The sequence below is a fragment of the Falco biarmicus genome, chromosome 4 (genome assembly GCF_023638135.1).
Source record: "Falco biarmicus isolate bFalBia1 chromosome 4, bFalBia1.pri, whole genome shotgun sequence".
Classification (NCBI taxonomy): Eukaryota; Metazoa; Chordata; class Aves; order Falconiformes; family Falconidae; genus Falco; species Falco biarmicus.
This window is the reverse complement of record NC_079291.1, coordinates 113,271,947-113,287,941: the sequence shown is the minus strand read 5'-3', so window position 1 is coordinate 113,287,941 and position 15,995 is coordinate 113,271,947. Positions and strand designations below refer to the sequence as shown.

Genomic DNA, 15,995 nt, shown 5'->3' with positions numbered 1-15,995 from the left:
GCAGTTAGGAGACTTATCATTTGCATTCAGGACCTACCATGGCAGCTACACACTTCAAGACTTCAGGATTGATTCTGGTGCGTTACCTCAGATCCTGAAACACTGCAGACGCTGCCATCCAGAAGAGCCCTGCCATCCACCAGCCTCTCAAATGAGAGATGAGTTTGTTTGACATAATCAAAACACAACCATAAAGGACTTACAACTGTGCTGTTACCACAGCACAGGCAAGTTCACACATTTTATGCAAAAACACAAGCATTTTTCCTCTTCGCAGACACAAATTCTCCAGCCCACCACTTTCCAGTGACTTTACTTAGAACAGCCACATTGCACACAGCACCACCTGACAGCTACAAGGTCAGTACTTCATTGGGTAATACGTTAAGTACATCTGGAGATTAGTATTCATAATTAGCATGCAATTACAATATTTACGGCCAGGTTTTGGCAGGCACCCAAGAACAAGCCTGGTTATTAGCCAATCTGGCCCCACATGCTATCTTGTTGGAGTCAGCTAGGCCAGCGTTCCCCCTGAAACTACCCCTCTGGACAACCAAATCATACCTGAAATAAATCCACCACCTCCGAAAAAACCTGTCTGAAGCAGCATGGGACACTCACATCCTCAATTTGAGCACTTGATAAAAATTGAGTACTACCAGAAATCAGCTTAAATTATTTAATTTCAGCCATTGGAGAGGCCAACTAGACAGACTAGTGAGTTTGGAGCTCATTATTCTCCTTTATTCCCTTACACAATTTAATTACTTAAACTCTTAGGCTCCCAGAGACCACAGGTCAAGTGTTATGTCTGTGACAAAAGGTTAACAGGCTAATTATTTGACCTAAAGTGGGGGGAAAAAAGACTTCTGGGGAAAACTAGAGCAGAACCACGGAACCCAGAGCTTCTCAGACCCATGGCTGGTGCTTCCTTAGTTGCATTTTGAGAATTTTTACCTGATTACATTCGCCTTGCGACTCTTCCCAAGAACTTGCCCCACCCAGGGAGTGGGGATACAAGCTTAAACCATATTCAGTAAATTAAAACAAATTAAAACAAACAAAAGAAAGAAAGCACACAGAGTGAGAAGGTGAGAGCACTCCACTAAGTCCCTTCCTTCAGAAGAAAGCCAAAACACTCCCCAAATATATGTTTTCAAGCATTTGAAGTCTAATGTTTATATTAGCCTCAAAGAAAATCTGTGGACATTACGCAAGAGGTTAAGCCCCAAGGAAACCACGCAACTTCAGTGAGCAATTTAGAACACATCCATAATGTTTCATCAGCAATTAGGTATCATCCACAACTTGGATTTACCAAATCTCTTACTCATAAGAGCAGAAGGAACACTGACGCAATCAAATTGAGAAAAATACTGGTGTAACCAGGCTGTTTTTTTAAAATTAGACAGATGATACATTAAAAAAAAAAAAAAAAAGGTGCTAAAAGCACTTAATTCAACAATATTCTACTACTGGTAAGAGTTTTATTTAAAACTTAGTACTTTTTCATTAACAAAATGTCCTATTGCAAAGCAGACCCTTACTTCAAATGACCTCAAAAATGTTTGAAAACAAAATGCTCACTGAAACGCTCTCAGCTTTGGGCCCTCATCCTGCATAACTATCCCTACAGGAATGCTCTCATTAGATGATGTGACGATTTAAAAGGACCAGCACCTTATGTAAATTTATGCTATTGCTTTTAATTGCAGCTATAATTATGGGAGTGCCTCACAGCTGAGTAAGGCCACATTAAGCAAACTTACTGGAAACTTCACAAACTGCTCCTCAACACATTGGGCAAGCACCAGGATGCCCACAAACAGTATTTATTCAGCCCCATCTTCAGCTCTCTGCAGAGTACTACAAAATCAGTTGACCTATAGGGGATTGCTTCAAGTTGTACTTGGTTTAGTATGTCTTTGCCTTCATGTTAACAAGTTTCTCTTCGACATTTACGAATATGAAAGGTTTAAATCAGAATTAATGTTTTTAAATATTTTAAAATCTTAAAAGTAATCAAGTTTCTGCAACATTTAACTTTTCTCTTCCCCTCCCCACACTCCCAAGAGCCACACAAGCACAATGGGAACCTACTACAGAATCAACACCGAGCCAAGCTATGAGGTGTTGAAATCAAAGAGCAAGAGCAGTGTCCATTTCAGCAGCTCTCCACCACAGCCAACAAACTGAAGACGCTCACTGAAAATGCTGGCGCAAACGTGCCGTGAATGACCCAAGGAGCAACGAAGGGTTTTCCAGTTCAGCTGTGGGCAAGCAGTGGCCCATCACAGCTGGATCAGGGTCCCCCTCTTTGTCTGGGTGGTTTAGAAACCACCAACCTTAACAAACTCCATTTCCATGCCCTGGGTTGGAGTCAGGCATGGATGAAGTAGGCGGCTGCCTACTATAACGTCAGCAGAAGCCAAGCAATGTCTGCAAACAAGAGCAATCCTTTGAGTCACCCGGCAGGAGTCACAGCTGCTCTACACCCAGTGACACCCCGTTTCCTACAGCAGCAGGTGGCTCAGGGTGCCAGGCCAAGGCTCCCCGGCCCCGTTATCACACCCTCACACACCATCCCTCTGCTTCTGCCTCCCTGGCTGGCCCCACGCCTGCAGGAGAGCCCAGGAAGGCACCAGGTTTGCCCTCCAGCCTACATAACAGTTTTCGTGGAAAGGGGGAAAAACACCCACTGGTGACAAGACTGAACGTCCATGTCGGTGCATGTGCACGACAGCTCTCACCCCACAGGACACCCGGTGCCCAGCGCACAGGCCAGGCCTGGGTACCCCTGGGAACTGCAGTCCTTCCCGGGGAAGGCTCCAGCCAGCCAGCAGCCACAGCTCACAGGGCGAGGAGGTACAAAAGATGCAGATTACATGCTTTTATGGCATTGCCATTAGGAATAGAAGAACAACTAACTGGTCGGGTCACCACTTGCCAAAACACTGACTTTACAGCCTTCTTTGGCCAACGGAGAGCATAAGCGCTCGCCAGAGCGCGATGTAAATATGCCTTCCCACAGACAGTGGGGAAAAAAACCCAACCCCAATCCTCACGGCAAAGAAATTTCCAAAAATAACTGGGAAAGCAAAGAGCCACTGGTACGGTAGGCTCCCTCTTCCTATGCCGCATCTCCCAAGCCTGCCCATGCCTCGGGCTGCTCCCGGCAGCAGCCGCCGTTCCCACTTGCCGTCTCCCGAGCCGCTGAGGGGCCGGTCGCTTCCCGGCGGGGCCGGGAAGCAAAACTCAGCCCGCGGCGTCCGAGCCCACGAGCGGCCCCCCGAGCCCTGCCCCGACGCCCCCCGACATACGTGGGCTCGCCGGGGCCGGGGCCCGCCCCGCGACGCCCCGCAGCCCCGGGTGGGAAGGTCGGGCGCCCGGCCCCGGCCCGCGGGGAGGCCGCGGAAGGCCCCGGCGGCCGGGGCTCCTACCTCGGCAGTGCCGGCCCTGCGGGCAGCCGCCGCCACGGCGGCAGCGCCACATCAGCGGCGGCGCCTCAGCTCCGGCGGAGGACGGCCCGGCCCGGCTGGTGCGCGGCCGCGGAGAACCCGCCGGCAGCCGCTCGGCACGGCGGAGCCAGGTCCTGGCCGCGGCGCCCCGCGGAGCTGCCCGCGGGTGTGCGCGCCCCGCGCGGGGCTGGGCGGGGCGGCGGAGATCGGAGCCCCCGGGGCTGGGGCCGCCGGCTCGGCCGCCGCTCGGGCGTCTCCTCCTGAAGCAGGGATTTGTTAACCAATACCGCAAATAAGCAGAGGAGGTGGGGCGGCCGTGGGCAGCGTGCAGCCTGGTGGAGGCTGGGGATCGCCAGCCCCCCCGGGGGAAAGGGGGCTTCCTCAGCGGGGGGGCCGGGCTGGGGGCCCGCAGGCAGGAGCCACCCCGGCAGCTCAGCAATCCCCCAGTTCCTTACACTGTCCCTGAGGTGATACCGAAGGCTGTATGTTACCTTGTTCAAGCAGGGACTGATTATTTTTATGGCTTGGCTTCATTAGTAGCTTCTTAATTTTATTAGGCTGTCAGTCTGAGGTAAGCGTGGCGTAATGGAACACGCAGGGAAGCCTTGGGGTGGTTATCTTCCCACAGGTCAGCAGGCGAGGTGAGCAGCCGAGGAGGCAGCACTGTTCTGCTCCAGAGATGTCATCTGTTCTTCTGCTCGGGAGCTGTCATCTGTTCCTCTGCTCCGGAGTTGTCATCTGTCCTGCTCCAGAGATGTCATCTGTCCTTCAGCGCGCTGGGCCTGCAAGGATGGGCAAACAAGTTTGGGGAGGGGGAAACACCACTGCTAACAAAACAGGGGTCAACCAGAAAATGTAGGAAGCTTAAGGAAGCAACAGTCTAAAATCTGTTCTGATTCTAAAACTGAATCTAAAAACTGAAAAATCAGAATAATTTTCCTTTAAGATGAAAATGATTGACATGAGCAACTGCATTACGATTTTTAGGTTTGGGGTTTTTTTCCATTTTTGCTTAAAATTTGCATGCAAGTTTTCTTTACCTGGGCAGGATGACTTTTCATCATCCTTGTTGTTCTTCCCAGGCTCCCTCCAAGTGATGCCAGGCCTAAGTTCGCTGTTTGGGCAGTCGTTTTCAGACCCCCACTGGTAACACAAGCACTGTAACTGTGCTGCTCTGCCTGGGCATCATTTGATGCTTTAAAACTTTAGTTAACAAAGTACAGCTTCTTAAATGCTAATCACTTACAGAAATCAAGCCACATGAAAGAAAGGGGGGTTATGCTTGTAAATAGGGAGCTTTGCTGCTTATCTCCAGATGATGATGCCTCCTGTAATGAGGACACTGGGCGGCTGAGGTCAGTGCTGCACTCGGCACTCGGTATCGCTTCCTTGAAGTGTGTGTGCAGGGATCCGAAGCAAGGGTTGAGTTACTCAGGCTGCAAGACCTCCAGCCCTAGCTGTATCAAAAAAGAACCGTCAAAGTAAGATCCAGGTCCTTGTGCGGCCCCTAGAAAGCTGAACAGTGCAAGTGTTTGGCTCTCTGGAGATGGAACTTGTCTGTGTCTACTGTCTGGACAACATGTAATCCTTACTAACTCCCTCTGATTTAATCTGAAGTATTAATAATTCATTTGCTTTATCTTCATAAGAAGCTCAAGTGACTATGGAACTGTGGCCTTTTCTGCATTAGCAAGCTTCGTTGCCCAAGAAGAGGGATGACATGGTGCATGCACACAGTCACCATGCCGCCGGTGCTGGTCTGGAGCACAGCGTTGATCTCTGGCACAGATGGCATAGCTCAAAACTTGATGTAGATAGCTCTGGGTTTGGTATACAACTTCTTCCAGCTTAAGCCAGTTGCTGGAGTTGTTTGAGAGTAAGAAATGTCCTGCGGTGGTGAGCCACTGGGGCAGGGGAGAGGCCCCTAGTCTCATCTGCTCTTCCCTTGAAATATGTTACAGTCACAGACAGAGGCCAGCAATGAAGCTCAGGCAGACTGGGCACTGCAGCAGCTCACCCTCCTGTCCTTGGCCTTAAAATAAAGAAAAACCAACAAAATCAAATGGCTGCAAGGATTCCTTACTGCTTAATGTTGGTGTCAGGGTTCAAAGTGCCACCACTTTCCCCCCACCCAGTGAGAAATAGCTCAGCAACCACCAGACATTTCAACTCCTCTTTAAGCAGAAGAAAAGGTCCCGAGTACCAGTTGCGACGGCAACTGATGGGCTGGTGGTCAGAGCCTTACTGCATGATCAACCAGGGCGCTCGTGTTTTCTTTTGGTGGTTTTTGCCTTCTCCCTAACCATGTTTATCCTCCTCCACAGCCTTTCTTCAAGGTGGGAAGGCAAACCTTAGCCCTCAGCCCCTGTGATGTTCCTCCCCTTGTCTGCTTGTGATTGGGCTTGTCCCTTCTTGTCCCAGGCAGTTTGCCTTTGTGCAGCTGGCTGCAGTCCCAGAAAAGCTGTACTGCAGGATACTAACTTTGCAGAGGACTTAAATGTTCTTAAAAGCAAAACACACCAAATCACTGATAAACCAGCACAGCTGTTAATAGCAAGAATTGCTCAAAGTCTTGGGTTTCACTCAAGATCTGTGCAGCCAGCCGTTGACCAGGTTGGTGAGTTTTGTTCCAAGCTAGGGTGGTATAATTACTTAGATAAGCAGAGCTAGGAACAGATTCACAGAAAAAAAAAAATTATTCTGATCATTTATTTGCATTTAGGAGGACTCGGCAGGAAAGAAGAGAGTACAAGATCAGTACTCGCAAAGTTTCTGCCTGGGGTGTTTGGTCACAGCTTGTGCTCACTGAGCAAGCAGGGTCATCCATTTGGAAAATGTTTTGCTTAGTCCTGTGCCTCTCTCAACAACACCTAAATCGGAAACATTTCCACACTTTCAGACCTTGGATAATCTTTTGCCCTAAATGTGCTTTTGTGGCTTCCAAGACCTACTGCCCAGCATGGATTTCTGCCCTGAGACTGGAGGAAAGGCCACAAACCGACAGTCTGCCTTCAGCTGCTTCGCAAGGGAAAGCATCTGATCAGGCTTATAAGAACAACGTTGCTGTGACGGGCGTCAACTGCTTGGGGACACTGATGCTATTTCAAGTGACTTTTCTCCTACTTTAGTGTGAGCCAGCAATTTTTATCTCTGGATGACAGTAACTTAAAGATGGCTAAATCAATGTTTGGTAACTATTTTGGCTAAGTTTGGGTCAAGTTCCTCAGTTTTGTTAGGAGGTTTAAGCTCTTGGGTCCTCTGTTAAATTTCCTGGGAATTGGGCATATGTAGGACTGTTGCATTCAGTCAAGCCAGGTAACACAACTCTGCCTTTTTCTTAAAGACACTTTGTAGTCTTTACTCAGATGAATTGCAAGTGTGCAGAAGAATAAAAGGCAGAAACACTAATTGGTGAGCTGGCATGCAAAAGTTAATGCAATAAAATCATTCATGTAATTGTGTCGTACCTCATTTTTTTCCTTCTGAGCTATTTCACCTGCCCAGCAGACTACAAGATCTTAAAAAATTAGGTGAACCTTTGTCCTGAAGCATAGGAGCATGTTAACATACTCCAGGTTTGGGATGCCTTATCTTGGTGAGTGGCAATTGTCGTCTCAAACCTGGTCAGACCCTCTGGGCTTGCCTGGCCTTTCTCAGGCTCTTTGCAAAGAAGGAATCTTATGTGCATTGCTGGAGTGTTTGTCTGGCTATTTTTACGCCACTTGTTTTCTGTATGTGCAGCTGTAGTCAAGTGCTGCTGCTTGATCCCAGACAACTGAGATTTTCCATAACCTTTGACTAAGAAAAAACTTGTCTTTCATCACAGCTCCCCTTCACAACAGGCAGCATCTAAGAGGATTATATAAATATTGTATCAAGCACATTTTTGGCAAACTGCTTGCATTGGTGTTGCATTTTTTTCCACTACTGTCTGTGTAGTAGGAGAAATAAATGGCACGCTCAGACCATGATAGAAATTAATACTTTCATGTACGTTCCTTCTGTTTCACTTGGGGGTTCCTCATCAGTTAACTGCCTTATTATTTTAACTCTTAAATCAATTTATCTAGCAAGAACTCAGACTGAGGCATTCTAAAGATGGGATCCCCTAACTCTGTGTTAGTGGTAGGTATTTCTACGTAAACCTGCATATGTAGAAATAGTTTCTGCCTGCTTAGAAAACAAAGGTATGGCTTGCTTTGATAGCTAACAGAAAACAAGCACTCACATTACACCTTCTAGCCATAACTGAAGAGGAAAAGGTTTCATGATCCTTCTGACCAACACCCTGAAGAGTAGCTGCTAGTGGATTTTGGTGGTGGTTCTTGGTTCACCTGATTTCATACACTGATGGGGAGAATGCAGCTTTTCAAATGAGTTTGTTCAACTTGAATGTGATTACTGATACAGTAAATTCTAAAGGCAGGTTGTCCAAGCAAACTGATAAAGTGTTACTACATGAAATAAAAAGCATCAAAGGTATTTTTCAATATGAATAAATGCAGTATGGATTTTGGACAGAAAATCTGCTCCATCTAACTAATTTTGATAGGGTGGCAGAGATACAGGGAGAAAAATGGGTAGGGTTTTTTAGTGAGTCTTTTCTGTTCTAGGCCAGTGGATATAAAGGGTCATTTGTGCCCCAAGAGCTGGTTTATGCAGTCAGGGAGAGCTGGCAGGTTTCAGATGACCGTATTCAAAAAGCTCACCACCTCCACTATTTTATGAAAGAATAAAATTAAATACAGACTACCCCTTCCCCCAGCTGCCCTGAAGACAAGGAAGCAAACACATGCCTTCCTGGCATTGTATATATCCTGTTGACGCTTTGCACAGTGCACAGTCTGCAGAATATGGAGGATATTCATGTTCAGACACCCACTCTAGTTTTGCATCCTGCACCAGGCTCATATATAATATACTCTGGCAAAAGTCAGTCTTCCAACAACACTGCACCTGCTATGCTGGATGCTGCAAGCTGCCTGTGTCCTCTTACCCTCTTTATAGATTTGTTGTTATGAGGAAAGTCAGGCCTCAAACATTGAACTCCCTGTTATCTCAGCTGGTACCTGCTGTGCGCAGGTATCAGTTGGTGCGTATTAAAACAAGTAAGATAATAAAGAGTATATGCTTTGTGCTGAGGGCAGGTTCAGTTTCAAAGTTGGTACAGGGTGTTGGTTTGGTTTGGGTTTGGGTTTTTTTGGCTTGTCCCCCCTGGCTCCAATTCCAGCCTGGTTTGTTTTTGCTGAAACTAACCCCAAACTCTGCCCAACAGCACAGAAGATTACAGCTGTTTACGTTTTAAATTGTGAATTATGGGCAGTAATTTGTTAAATCAAGCTCTTCCTCCTGAGAAGAGGTACAATCAAATGCAGGGCAGCACATGCAAAATGTTTTTCTGTAATATTCAGCATTCACTCTAAGTCTTTGCTCAAATCTTTCTTTGCAGATCAGAGCAGCATTTGGAGCCCTGCATGTTTTTAGGCTTAACGTGTCATTGGAGGGAAATTAGTTTGCAAGGTGGTGTACCCAACTCAGGCAATGGCTTCACTGGAGTCAGTGCGCAAGGCCTGACTCTGACTCCCTTCAGGCTGTTGATAACATTCCTGCTGGCTTACCACAGATTAACCTATTTTTAAAATCCCAGGGTGGAAAATAACTAGGAGAGGAGTTAGTGCCAAACTGAAGCAGCAGAGGTGCTGCAAATAGCACAAGTGTTCTGCCTCTGACAGTCCCGCTGACAGTGAAAACCACAAACCACGTGTTCCACTAACAGAAAATGTGGAAACCCTTGCAACCCACACACCAGCACAGCACTTGAAACACTTGCAAAAAAGTAGCTGCTCCTGTACCTGCATTTTTGTGGTGGAAGTCCTGTTCTGGTGCCCAGACCCATCAATGATAGATTTGAAAAATAACGGAACAAAGCAGGACAAGCTTCCAAATGCAGAGGCAATTTGGTTTCTATAACCTGAAGCAGGGTCTGCTGTTTGTGCAGGATGTTTAAACACTTGTTGAGAGCCCATGAACTGTGCTTCAGGCTCTACTTTTTTTTTTTTTTTTTTTTTCCTCCAAATAACTTCTGAAATCTGTTGAACCACAGGAATGCTGACTGATATCCCTCCTAGTGCTCTGAAAGAAGGTATGTCAAATCCAGGGCAGCAGCAGCCTGTGGCTCCTGAAGACCATTTTAGATCTTTCTTAGACCTTTTTTCAGATGTTTTCGGAACTTCCCTAGAAATACCTGAGCAGGAGAAAAGGTAAAAAGTGGGCAATTTTTCAAAAACAAAATCCAAATGCAAAGAGACTGTAAGGAAGAGCCACTTTCACTCGAGGTAACTGGTAGCCAGAAGATCTTGTGTTCAAGTCAGTGCTGCTCTGAGCGAGTGAAGGATGACAGACTGAGCTGGGTTTTGGGTACAGGGTCTTACATTCAAACTTCTGGAAATTATTTCTGTAGGGGTTGGTATTTCACTTTTGAAATGGTAATCGGAAGTGAGCTTCAACACTGCGTGTGAAAAAGAAGTGGAAAATTTTATTTTGAAGTATTAATCAATAGGAAAGCAATGAAGACTGGTGCATACCCACAATGCTATTGGCATATATGGGGGTATGCTTTATGGAAAGCCAGCAAAACCTGTGTTGCTCTGGGTAGCATCTTGAGCTGCTCACTCACTCAAGTGTCCTTGGAGGCAGTTTGTGTCCTGCCGCCTCCTCCTGGTCTGAGATACCCCTCCCCAAGTCCTCTTAGTTGCTATGGTTGGCTCACCTGTAAACTTTGGATACAGCAAAGCGGTGCTTGACTGGTAGTTAGGTGGCTTTCTGTGACCGCAGCTAAACAGAGCAACCAAACCCCGTTCCCAGACCTGCACATCCCCATGCTTCAGCACTAATCAGAACGGCTGTCGCTGCCGGTCCTGCCTCTCCTCTGACTGCCACGTCTTGCGCTGAACTTGTTTTGGATTAAGGGTGGTTTTGTACACACCAAGAGTTTTGCAGTCGCTTCATGCAGCCTGACATGGTGTCAGTTGTAAGAACACATTTTTATTCGCTTCTTATCCCCAAGGCTGTGCTAATTTACATGCAGGTAGCAGGCGCTCACTAGTCCAGAAACCTCAGCCGAAAGCATGTCTCTGTTCAGATGCTTCTGACACCACCAAGCTGGCACTGATTATCAGCATCTTCTCCAGAAGTGAAGCACCCAGCACTCCTCTGTCTTCCTTTAGCTGCAGCATGCTTGCACACCTATCAAGCAACCTGAGCTCTTAGGCAGTGATCAGCGAGTGCCACAAGCACTCTGCCATCAGTGGAACAAAAGGCATTTTAAAGACCCACATGTTATCTAGTTTCAAACCATACAGTTACTGGGGAGGATTTGTGTCTTCCAAAAGAGCTTTGTACATCTATGTTGAGGCCACAGGCCACAGGAGAAGCTCAGCAGCGAGGTACAAGGGCTGCGGGAGAAGCAGTCTGGAAGACCTTGCTTCCCATTCTTCTGATTATGTTTTTTTGACTTCTGGCCTAAGCTTTGGATGAAGTGCAATGGCATTTGATGCAATGCAGTAATGACTAGCAGGGTCCTAAAACAACTGCTGAGGTCTCAAAAGTACAGTCACCCTCTTGTCCATCTAACCACAGGCATGGGCTCTTACTGCAAAGACAAAAGTGAAAACAATATCTTAGCGTCTGACCACACTGACATTTAAAAAATGTGAGAAATTTCTCTTTCTTTGCCGATTTGGATGTTTTTAGTCAGGGAACAAGACAGATGAGAACTTTTCTTATTAGCTGATTAGGAAGCCTCTAATTTCCAACTTGTATCTGAAAAGCCTGTGGATTGTTTGGGAGGGCTTTCTTCTGTCTGTTTTATGCAAGACAACCTACACCTTGCCATGCAGCTAAACTACTTTATGTCCTAGTCATATTGAAGCATTTCAAGGCTTCTCACTATTAGCATGTTCATTCTAGATCATAAAATAATCTTTTTAATTTCAGAGCAATCAGCAGTTCAGTTTTCTGTGGGATAATTAACCACAGTAAGTATTTACAATAAATTTTTTTGGCGATAACATGTGGCTTATGCTACTCAGACAAAAAATACCCAGATGTTGAAATGAAAAACTAGGCAACATAAAGACAGTTTCAAGTGACAAACTACCCTTATTTCTTGAAGCAGCATGTGGAAAAACCCTAGAAATCAATTTTGTGCAAACCTTGCAATGCAGCAGGCAAGCGAGCTCTAAGCACAGCAGATTCCTCAGTCATCCTGAGCCCAGAAAACAGGAGATGGCGTGATGACACCATAAGCATACTCCACCCAGGAGACATGGAGCAGCCAGAAACGTGAACCACACAAAGGCCCAGGGCTGCTGTTGGATGGCTGCTGGCACCTCTTGCTTTGGCTCCTCTCCAGCATGCTCCCGCGGGCTCTCTTTGGCACATTTACAAGGCATAGCGTGGTTTTCAGACCTGAAAAAACCCAACCCAGCAGCTGTTCAGTGCTTCTAAGTTGTCTGTTGGCACGATGTGCAGTGTCTTTCTAGTCACTGTTACTCAGAGCTAGGAGAAAGACAAGCTAAATGACATGAAATCCAGTGTCTTGGGTGTCTTTAGATATACTATAAGGAGCAAGGACTAAGGAACAGCTACAATAAGTAGGATGAATAAAACAAATCCTCTTACACATTTAAAACTATTACTTGAAGGTGACAAGCTGTGTTCGTGCCCAAGCTTGCACTGTTTCAACAACAAGAAAAAAAGCTGGTGCAGGTTTCTAGCCTCACTTTTAAGACAAGGCACAAGCCAGCACCTAGAGGCAGGGTTTCTTGCAGTGCTTATGCAGCTTCTGACAGTGTTAGACCCTTCTGCAACTCCAGAGGAAGCATCTTTTTTTGCCACTGCCCACTCCAACACTTGGTTCAGTTAATGGATTGAGATAACATAAATTTTGGTGCCCAGCAGAACCCCAAACCAGCCACTATTAGCAACAGGTACTCAGAAGGTGAACACTTGAAGCGTATTAAATGACTAAAAGCTCCAAGCACACAGTGTGATACCCTCCAGGCATAAAAAGGATTTGAAATCCAGAGTAATTTTCTTTGTGTGAATAGCAAGGTGAACTTTGCTTTCAATTCCAGCATTTAGTACAGAGCAAGTAACAGATTCTCTTCAGCTTGGGAGGAGTGTGTTCAAGCGTTCATCAAGTTAAATCACATTCCACGTGCAACAAATATTAAGATAATATTGTTTCCACCATTTACACCCAACATTTACCAAGCTGTCTGTCTAAGAATTAAACTAAACAATTAATTCTGGGCCAAAATCCAATTATGACTAATTATTTCAGGGGCTCAGCAAATAGGTTGGTAATAAACCAGTACATGTTTCTGAAAGCTGTAACTGGGGAATCCAAAGGTCTAATCATTTCTCCATTGGTACCTTCTCAGATCCTTATTCAATGTAACAAAAAGAAATGAAAAAAACAGCTGTACTAACTCCACAGAAAGCAAGTACTGGTTATCACTGGGGTCTGTGTGAGGGCTGGGGGATGCTCACAACCCCAAGGCATTCTAGCCAGGAAGTTCAAAAAGCAACTGCTTTTTGAAAGACATTTGTGCCATGGAGCAAGCATCTTTAAAAACAATGTTTGGAAACATTTTCATGGCTATACAGTTTTGTTGCCAAAACTGATGCAAGTGTCACCTGTACAAGCTCTCCTGCCTGTCACGCTTCGTGCTTCTGCATTGCCCCAGCCCAGTGAGGAGGCAGGAGCCACCCTGACCCCAGGAGGGAAGAGAAATATCAAGTCTCTACCAAGAAGTTTCTCCTCCTTCTTGCTTTCTGCTCTTGAGGAAAAGCCATCACCCTGGTCTGTCTCTCTATTGCAGTGCCACTCGAAAAAGGGCAGGACCAGAGGAATCCTCCTCCTTTCCCTGTGTCCTGTGTGACCTCCAGTGCCTGGCAGAGGCTCCTTCCTGCACACTTGCCACTGCTCTTTGCATTCATTTAACAGCTTGGCTGATGCTTCCTTAGTCAGCATCCAGTGATAAGACAACAAAGACCATCAGGGTGTTTCTGCAGGTGTCAGAGGTACCCAGATGGAAAGCTTCCCAAACGGGGCACTGGGATGCCCAATGCCACTGCCATCCCCGCTCCTCCCTGCAGGCCCACCCCCGGATGCAGCCAGACACAGCACTGTCCCCTCATTGCCCACAGCCATTCAATACAGCTTCATTGCCTTCGGGACCCTACAGTCCCGCCATCACTGCCTCTGCCAGTGAAAAACAGCAAGTGCCCTTCAGCAATTTCTCCTCCAGCTGCTCCTTTCTGCCAGGCCACCGTTTTCAAACATCACCATCCTCCAGCTGCTCCTTTCTGCCAGGCCACCGTTTTCAAACATCACCATGACGTCGCATTGTGATGTTACTACTGTGCAGCATGGACATCACAATGACATGCCGGAATATCCTGCTGGTACCCACAGTCAGCCAGTGCCAGCTGGCCTTTGCTTGCTGACTGGCAGGACGAGGTCTGGCGGTCCAGGGCGGTGGCTGCCAAGGCAAGCTTTGGTCTGGCTGAGACAAAAGCAATGGAACGGGAGCTGTCTGCTCAAGTAACACCATCCCTGTCTGCTCCAGACGAGCTGGGGCAGTCAGCAGGCATGACTTCTCCTGGCCCTCCAGGACAGGGGGAAGGAGCCTCCCGGGATGCTGCCGTGTGAGCAATAGGGAAGGAGTGGCACGTCCAACCAGGCGGTGACAGACACGAGACCAAACCAGTCCCTCCTGCTTCCAGTGAGAGCGCGGGTGAAGGCAGCTGGCTACTGTCCCTCTGCTTTCCACAGAAGCTTTGGAGGATGGTGGAAAGCAACCAGTTTCAGTCCATTTGGTGGAGCAAGGGGTGGAAAATGCATGGCCATCAATGAGGAGCTCTTCAAAGAGGAGGTGCTGGGCCGGGGAGAACCTCTGCAGGTTTTTACCAGGCAGAGCATGAAGAATTTCCTTCAGGCAGATGAACTGCTATGGATTCATCAAAATGCAAGAGGATGCCAAAAGATCTGCCTTCCTGCCTGAGTTCCTGTCAGAAGAAGCAGAAGCTTCTGCTCACAGCAAGGTACAGCAGTCGCTCCGCACATCAACTAATGCTCGCAGGAGTCTTGGGGGAGAGACGGACCTTCACATTGCATAAGGCCTCGCAATAGAGGGGATGGGGATGGCAGCCAGTGGTCTGGTTTTAGTTTCCTCCTCAGGTTATTTTCAGGAAGGTTTGAGTTAGTCTTTCTGACTAGTGGAAACACAGATAAAATACAGCTTGGCTATACCTGCTTAGTTTGAACCTGTTACACGGAAAGACAGACTCAGTATAATCACATTGCTCTGAATGTCTTTGCTATGTGTCTTGCTGCACCAAACCTGAAACCTTCCTGCTGAATACCGAGAGGATGCACACATTTAAGGACCCCAGTATTACCTCCCTGCTCATACCCATGCTGAAGTTGCTGAAAAGTCATGGCATTTGGCTTTTGAAAGCAGTTCTTGTGCTTTTGAAAAGCCTACACTGTTTTTGCTGCCAGGGGTGATGGTGACTGAACAGAATGTTTCACGTAACCTTTCAGCCACAGCTTTAGGTTTCAAACACCCTGCGAGTCCCTTCCAATACCCACGTTTGTCTTGTGAAATTCAGAGTCTTGGTTCTCATAGCTTGGGGTTTTTCCAGGCTTGGAATGGTGGCAACTAACTCTTCTCCTTTGCTTTTTCTAGATACTCTACTACTATAACCCCCTCTTCAACAGAGGGCATCCCCACCTGCTGGAAAAGTGCAGGAGAAGAGCTGGCCTCAAGCGGAAAGCCCTGGAGATGGAGAGGCACCCTTTCAGAAGCCTGGGTGGCCAGCCTGCAGGGGACATGCCGGCGTCTCCACCCGTGATGACAGCATCCACCAAATGATGTGCTGAAGCACCTCCTGGCCTCGGCAGCACCTGTCTGTCTCCACCGGCAGCTGCTCCCACGCTTCCAGAGCCAGCCGGAGCAGCAGGCAGCAAAAGCTTCATCCCTCGGGCCCTCTTCTACCCAATACCACTCTCAGCTCTGCCAAGGCTAACATCACTCTGTGGCCAAAGACCACCACTCCCCCACTGCCCCACCTGCACATGCAGCCTCAGGGGTGCAGATGCAGGCGATGACATCAGACCCCAGTGCAGCACGTCCTGGACAGGCAGAGTCAGCAGCCAGTCAGTGGTATTGAATGGAGTTGTTAGTACATAGAGCTTAGTAGAGCTGGCAATAAACTGTTGGAGCAGTAATGCTTTTCCAGCTGCCCTGTCCTCTTTGCACAGCACAGCGCCAGGTGAGTTCCTATTCCACCACCCAAACACCAAGCAGAAGCAGCTGATCCACCAGCAGCAGAACCATTTCTGACCAGAGCTCAGCCCGGTTTCTCAGTCCTAGAGAGTAAAACCCAGGATGAAGGTTGCACAGTGCATGCCCTGGGGATGCTCTTCCCCTTTGCAGTCTGTGGCCAGGAGGTCCTCTCATT

General features: G+C 47.4%; 1 protein-coding gene across 7 annotated transcripts in view; it reads right to left on the bottom strand.

The window, feature by feature from the left end:
• The window catches only part of PFKFB4 (6-phosphofructo-2-kinase/fructose-2,6-biphosphatase 4), a 55,942-nt gene extending 51,932 nt beyond the window's left edge, over positions 1–4,010 (bottom strand). For 3 of the 7 annotated variants that reach the window (XM_056338840.1, XM_056338838.1, XM_056338839.1), the window contains exon 1: positions 3,444–3,652. Coding sequence is in view for 4 of the 7 variants with exons in the window: in XM_056338831.1 (XP_056194806.1) it covers positions 3,444–3,495 (52 nt within the window). In the remaining 3 variants the exon portion in view is untranslated. Of the gene's footprint in view, positions 1–3,443; positions 3,662–3,952 lie in introns of those variants that run through there. The other 4 variants (XM_056338832.1, XM_056338836.1, XM_056338831.1 and 1 more) reach the window with 3 other exon arrangements.
• Positions 4,011–15,995: the final 11,985 nt, after the last annotated feature.